The sequence below is a fragment of the Palaemon carinicauda genome, chromosome 18 (genome assembly GCF_036898095.1).
Source record: "Palaemon carinicauda isolate YSFRI2023 chromosome 18, ASM3689809v2, whole genome shotgun sequence".
Taxonomy (NCBI): Eukaryota; Metazoa; Arthropoda; class Malacostraca; order Decapoda; family Palaemonidae; genus Palaemon; species Palaemon carinicauda.
This window is the reverse complement of record NC_090742.1, coordinates 7610953-7618626: the sequence shown is the minus strand read 5'-3', so window position 1 is coordinate 7618626 and position 7674 is coordinate 7610953. Positions and strand designations below refer to the sequence as shown.

The window sequence follows — 7674 nt, the reverse complement described above, 5'->3', positions numbered from 1 at the left end:
TTTCTGAGTGGGGATACCTTAACGTTGTGAAAGGGTTTGTGTATCGCCATGGTCAGCAAAGCTGTACTAGTCAGGGTCACCCATGCTATAGGTTAGTTTACTGTGAGCGATCAGACAAGTCTCCCACCATCACCAAATCCACAGTTGGCCAGCTTGGTATTGAAAACTGGCCAAACCCCAGACGTGAATAAGAACATGTCTGAGGCGTTTGTCATGCAGTGGACTAGAAACGGTTGTTGTTGTTGTTGTTGTTGTTGTTGTTGATGGTGGTGGTGGTGGTGGGGATGGTGTTATATATTGTTACCTCACTCATTGTTCATTTTTGCTATATATTTACTTCCTCATCAACATTTCTTCTCGTGGAGGCCAGCCCAGTCAGTTGATTAATATTCTGTTTAATCTATTCTTTCTGAATCTTCTCATGCTTATTATTGGTGATAATGATAACATTCCATAAATGAGAAAAACAAGCCACCCCATCTCTCTCTCTCTCTCTCTCTCTCTCTCTCTCTCTCTCTCTCTCTCATATATATTATATATATATATTTATATTATATATATATGATGTATATATATAAATATATATGTATATATATAAATAAATAAACAAACATGCAACCCTACTTCACCCCACCTCTCTTTCTCTCTCTCTCTCTCTCTCTCTCTCTCTCTCTCTCTCTCTCTCTCTCCATGAAGAAGCAAAATCTCATTTACCTTACATTACTAATCAATCGTTCCGTTCTCGACATTTGCTTAATTCTGACCTAGCCGAAGTGGGGACCCAATATCTCGGTTATTCGTACATGATTATTATTTCTATTTCGGCTCTCTTCCTCCTACTTGGCAGCAATTTCCATAACATAAGAATCAAAACTTCCTGGACCTTTCATGATCCTATTCCTCCATTCCTTTCTTATCCCATCCTGTCTAGTCTAGCCACCGAGCGTCGCAGAACTGAAGAGACAGGATTTGTCATCGGGAAAACAGAGCAGATTCATTGGATTGTGGATTTCGGGAGAAGCGAAAGAGAGTGGCAGAGAATAAATGAATATCTTAAATGGCCGGTGGAGGAGTGGGAAAGCAGAAGGGTGGAATAATAGTTGAAAGAAGAGGATGGATTGAAGGGAGAATGGAGAAATACACAAGAGAAAAGAGAGACAAGGGGGGAGGATACGAGGATAAAAAGATGGATAAGAGGAGGAGGGAAACGAAAAAGAAAATTAAAAATAAGGAAAGATAAGAAGATTAAGTTTGACGAGTTGGAAGATGGAAATAAAAAATAGGGGCAAAAGAGAGAGAGAGAGAGAGAGAGAGAGGAGAGAGAGAGAGAGAGAGAAATAAAAGATAAAGTTGGACGAATTGGAAGATAGAAATAAAAAATAGGGTCAAAAGAGAGAGAGAGAGAGAGAGAGAGAGAAATAAAGTTGGACGAGTTGGAAGATAGAAATAAAAAATAGGGGCAAGGAGAGAGAGAGAGAGAGAGAGAGAGAGAGAGAGAATTGAAAATAAAGCTAAGATAAAGTTGGACAAGTTGGAAGATGGAAAGAAAAAACAGAGAGAGAGAGAGAGAGAGAGAGAGAGAGAGAGAGAGAGAGAGAGAGAGAATTGAAAATAAAGAAAGTTAAGATAAAGTTGGACGAGTTGGAATATGAAAAGAAAAAATCTGAGAGAGAGAGAGAGAGAGAGAGAGAGAGAGAGAGAGAATTGAAAATAAAGAAAGGTAAGCTAAAGTTGGACGAGTTGGAATATGAAAAAAAATCTGGGCGAGAGAGAGAGAGAGAGAGAGAGAGAGAGAGAGAGAGAGAATTGAAAATAAAGAAAGGTAAGATAAAGTTGGACGAGTTTGAATATGAAAAAAAAAACTCTGGGTGAGAGAGAGAGAGAGAGAGAGAGAGAGAGAGAGAATTGAAAATAAAGAAAGGTAAGATAAAGTTGGACGAGTTGGAATATGAAAAAAAAATCTGGGTGAGAGAGAGAGAGAGAGAGAGAGAGAGAGAGAGAGAGAGGGGGGGGGGGGGGGTATTAGTGGTTGAAGATGACCGGAATAACCTTGGAGATATGATGTGAAAGAACACTTCAAGTACATTCGAAGACGTCATGATTTCAGGAACAGGGAAATACATCGTACATGATTCTCATTCACTTCTCTTCTTTCCATAATGCTTTTCTTTATTTCCATTTTTCATCGAGACAGCGGGACCTGTAATTGTCTTACTATTATTTTGGGGGACTTTTCTCATTCTTATCTGTAGGCTTACAGTGCAGTTAAGATGTTTTTTTTTTCAGTCAATGTTTTTTTTTTTTTTTTTTTTTTTTTTTTTTTTTTTTTTTGACATCACTGTTCATTTAACTTTCTGTTGCGATCATACAGTTGTCGCAAATGTATGATTATTCTTATTTATAGTTGGTAATGTAACTGTGAGTCGTTGAAACTGATGTGTTTTTTTTAAGAATCTACAATTTTTTATGGCCTAAACTACGAAGTAATAAGTTAGACGCAATGATTGCTGCTTTATTGATAACAGTTTTTTTTTTTTTCTTTTTTTTTTTTTCTTTTTTTTTTTTTTTAGAGATTACATGCTAGAAATATGCAAATGACTGACATGAGACTTACCAACATTATCAGAACATTTCGTAACATTTAATGGATTTGAGTTCTATAACTGCTAACAGACGTGGATCTGTTCTATAGATTACGATTATGTTGATTAAAATAAGATGTTTATAACCAAGACAATTATACCACATCCAAAAAAATGGTTCTCTAATTTGTATTATAAGATGATTAAGATAATACAGAAAATTTAAAATATTTCCATACATGCATCAATACTTTTCCGAAAGCACAGATGTGTTTTATTATATCGTTTAAGGAAAATTTTCTCTTCTCTTGATGAAGTATGTTTCAGTTTGATTGAAATAACATAATTAATCAAAAAGTATAAAGTTTTAAGTTTGTATTTAATAACTTACTCTCCCCATTGTCACGTTTAATGTATGGTGTTTTTTCTAATTATGAACATTTAGAATTATTATGATTGTCTATGCACTATTAAGGAAAAAAGCTTATATTTCTTTTTCTCCTTTGCAGATATGTCTATGCTTGTTCGCTTGCCTAGCGGTTGGGCTAGCCGTCCCTGGTCCCAGAAACAACCACACACCAGATAACAAGCAAAATCTTGAGAATCTTATCCAAGAGGCTAATCCAGAGGACAATGATATCGACGGTTCACCAACGGTAAATCAGGTTACAGAAGAAAACGAGGATGCGGCAATTGTCGATTCAGCAGCTATAACTGAAAAAGAGAACGAGGTTCCAATTGAAATTGCAGAGGGTACAACTGAACCGGTTGATATCACTACACCGAAAGAAGTAGAGGAGCCTGAAATTTCGCCCAAGGTAAATCAGACAAAGTTGCCAGATGCACCTGCCACATTAGAACCTACTGATGAAAACGCTTCCCTTACCATTGAAGATCCGGATTTTATATCTCAACCGGTACGTGAAGATGTAACATCGTGGTCAAATAGTGAAGAGGAGACATATGAATATGTGGTAGATCAAATAAGAGAACACCTTTTTAACGAAGGTGACCTGGCTGATGTAGTCCCAGATGAAAATCAAGAGACATTTGAAGATGATTCCCAGGTAGTTCAAATAGCTGAAGGCCTTCTTAGCGAAGGTGACCTGGCTGATGTAATCCCAGATGAAAATCAAGAGACATTTGAAGACGATTCCCAAGTAATCCAAATAACTGAAGGCCTTCTTAACGAAGGTGACCTGGTTAATGTAATCCCAAATGAAAATCAAGAGACATATGAAGGACGATTCCCAGGTAATCCAAATAATTGGAGGGTTACGTAACGAAGGTGACCTGATCGATGTAATCCCAGATGAAAATCAAGAGACATTTGAAGACGATTCCCAGGTAGTCCAAATAACTGAAGGATTATTTAACGAAGGTGACAGGGTTGTTGTAATCCCAGATGAAAATCAAGAGACATTTGAAGATGAGCCGGTGATACCAGTATTTGGAGCCGAAACCGTATTTGAGGGAGAACAGATTGTACCAGAAACTAATGAACAAATGCCATCTGAAGATGAGCGAGAAGTCATAATAGTTTTTGATGAAGAATCGCCTTTTATGCATACACCAGAGGAAGTATTTCCTGGAAATGAAGAAATTTTCATAATAGAAGATGAAATAGTTCCAGCACCTGAAGAGGAAGAAGAAGAAGAAAGCTTCCCACTCAATAATGGAGAGGAGCAAGTGGTGCCAACTTATTTCGAGGAATCTATGCCAACAGAGGGGGAAGACAATGAACAAATGCCTACTTTGGTGATTTCTGAGGATTCATATTTTTCAGAGGAGCCATTCGTACTTCCTCCTAATGACGAAAGCATTTTTGGATCATCCTTCCCTTCCTCTGATGAGGGAATGTTACTTGCAGGTATTGGGGAAGAATCTCAGCGCCCAGTCGATTATGATCAGATCCCAGACTACACATTTGATGGTGCTTATTACCCAGACGATGTATCAGATAACCCATTTATGTTTATGTCCCCTGGAGAATATTATATCCCTGACGAGTCTTCGTCAGGTGGTGATATTGAAAACGACGAATTTTCGGCTTTTCCAGAAAATGAAAACAATTCGTTTACAGATGTAGATGTTTCAAATGAACCTATCCCAATGAGAAACGATGATGAGACCCCTGCATTGGTTAACATATTAGTGATTGAAACAAAACCTCTTTTGAGTGAAGGAAGACCCACAATTGAAGTTATTAATACCAACTTACCCCAAATTCCACCAAATGTTGTATTTGAGGCTGAAAACGTTGAGCAAGAGCCAATAGATTCAGATATCCCAGAATATACACAAGAAGATGACACGTTTACTAATGATAGTGAGCTACCTGAACAAAGTGGTTTGCTTACTCCAAATATGCTGGCTCAGCAGCCAATTATATTCCCAGAGGAATTTGTCCCTAAAAACACCATGCCAGTTTTCCCTAATAGATGGACTGAAGAAAATTTCTATGAGCCTCAAAGAGTGCAGTTACAAGACAACGTCCCTTTTGAACCTTTCACATATTCTTCTTACTCAAAGTACAGTTCCAATCGCATTCCAGGGACCATCTTACGGTTCACCCGCTCTTCCTTTCAATCCCTATGGACCATCTCAAGAGCAATCTTTCTCTGGTCCTAATCCTCACCAACAAAATTTCGGGGAAGAGCAATCTGAAGATATGGATGGGATGATGAATGATGACATGCAGCCGCAGATGCCAAACACAAGGCCGCTTTCTTCAACTTCTGATGTTAGCATTTTCGACTATGAAGATATGCAAGAGAATGAGGGACCTACTCATTTCCATTTGACTGATGATGTCCCCTCAAAATTCCAGATTCTCAAATGTCCCCAACAGATTTGACAGTTTCATGGCTTCAATGATGCCAACACGTGAAGATATCAGTCAAGATTTCCATGGCCCGAACACTTTCCCATTAAACTTTAGGAACCCCAATGTGGATGGAGAAAACACTGGTGTTAATATCTTCAACAATCCCTTCCAAACGGATGGATCCCAAGGAGCCTTCCAACAAAACCAGCAGTATGACGTCAGACCCTCCTTCTCCCCTTACCAATCGCGTTACAACGTGTTGAGCGGTAATCAACCAGCCCGGTTTGATTCTAGGTATCCCATTGTCGGTGAACCCAACCCCTTCAATTCATACCGGCCCTACAACTTTTATTACTCTCCTTATGACAACTATAACTTATTCAGGACCCCAGGGCTTTATTCTCCTCAGCCCGTGAAAAGATATTCTATGAATTACCGGCTTAACTACCCTACACCTTTGTGGTAAACTATCCTTTGCTCACTTCTTGTTAATCTTTGAGAGTTGAATCTTTTTCTCCTTTGTTATTTTTTCTTTGTTATCTATTTTACCTTTACTGAAATCAAGTACTCCTACTGTGTTGTAAGTAACTGTGATGGCAATGCAATATTTTGTTGCGTTTACTTAATGTAGTTTTGAATGAAGCAAAGTACATATTTGAAAAAAGTAGCTTCTTAGATATTGATAAAGTCTTAATTGTGCTTGAGAGTAACAGAATTGAATTTCAGCAATACTGTACCTTGAAATTGTGGCATTCTGTGTAGCCTTTATATAAATATAAAGGCACAATGATATTTAAAATAAAAAACATTAAAATTCCAGTGGTCGTTTGCTAACCTAATTACCAAAATTGTTATTATTATTATTATTATTATTATTATTATTATTATTATTATTATTATTATTATTATTGTTGTTGTTTTTGTTGTTGTTGTTGGTGGTGGTGTTGTTGTTGTTGTTGTTGTTGTTGCTGCTGCTGCTGCTGCTGCTGCTGCTGCTGCTGTAAAGTAATTAAAACGTCCCTGAGACGGAAGTTCGAGATTTGTTTAAGTTTGATAGTTTCTAGTAGTGTCTGTAGCCTCCTAACCCATGTTAGCTATGGAGGAGGCTTTTGGGGGGTTATAAGTCTGCCTGCTGAGTCACCATTACCTGTCCCTCACTGATCATTGCTTGAGTGCTGATCATATGTATATATGGTCGGTCTGTAGGACATTATCCTGTCCATTACCTCTGCCAGTCTCATGAATGACCTTTAAACCTTGGAGAGTTAGTGCTGTTGGAATTGTTAGCAGCAGAAAAAATTGCATTTGGGGTTCTTTTTTTCTCATTAATCTTACTTCATTCCCACTCGCACCTTTTTTGCATTTTCTTTTCAAGTGGTTTTAGCATCTTCACTCTGTTACTCTTCTATTGTATATCAAGCTGTTTTCATTGCCTTGCTTGTTCACTATTATTATACAACAACTAGTTTTTCTTGCTACATGACATTTCACTTGCTCCCTCCTTGTTTCTCTCCTACTGTACTTTGCTCTTTCATTCCACTTATCACTTTTGATCATTTTCGTTTATTCATTTGTATGTGTATTTCTTTTGCTCAACAACACGTCTTCTCTCATGTGTTTAGTTTTTTTTTCTTTCTTTCTTTTTTTTTTCAATGCTCCACACATCCTCTCCAACTTCACTTTATTTCCTAATTCATCCTATCTTATATTTAACCTTCCACTTCCTCAGTTATCTATTATATCTTGTCTAATTTTCTCTTTTTTTTTCCTAGACTAGTATTTATCTTTCTCCTCTAACTTAAAACTGAATCGATTAGAAGCCATGAGTGTCATGTCATGGCAACCAGACAATGATCCTTCTAATTTAATTTTATTGGTTTAAAAGTTCTAGTTCTAATTCTTCTAATGCTTCGCCTGAAGCTCAAAATAAGGTAACAATCAGGGAAAAATCAAAAGGCAAAAATCCAACGTTGGTACTGAATGGCCAAACGAGACCAACGTTGGTTTCAAGACCAATATTATGCTTATCTACAAAGATTAACTAAAGGGTAGGCTAAATATCCACTGGCATATAAAAACAACATTGTTGAAATAAATTCAAGTAAACTGACAAAGAGTAAATAACAGGCAACTATTGAATAGCCATTTAAAAAAAAAAAAAGGAAATGACGAAGGATAACTGCAAGGTAACCAACAAATGATAAGTAAAATGCCACAGTCTAAGAGTAGTCGAAAGGTGACAGTGAAAGAGTAATCACTCAACAG

At 37.3% G+C, this 7674-nt stretch overlaps 1 protein-coding gene across 1 annotated transcript in view; it reads left to right on the top strand.

Moving 5' to 3' along the window:
• The window catches only part of LOC137658036 (A-kinase anchor protein 200-like), a 17241-nt gene extending 11013 nt beyond the window's left edge, over positions 1-6228 (top strand). The window contains exons 2-3 of the mRNA XM_068392751.1: positions 3092-3742; positions 3837-6228. Coding sequence (XP_068248852.1) covers positions 3092-3742; positions 3837-5213 — 2028 coding nt within the window. The 3' untranslated portion in view covers positions 5214-6228. The remainder of the gene's footprint in view (positions 1-3091; positions 3743-3836) is intronic.
• The last annotated feature ends 1446 nt before the right edge of the window (positions 6229-7674 follow it).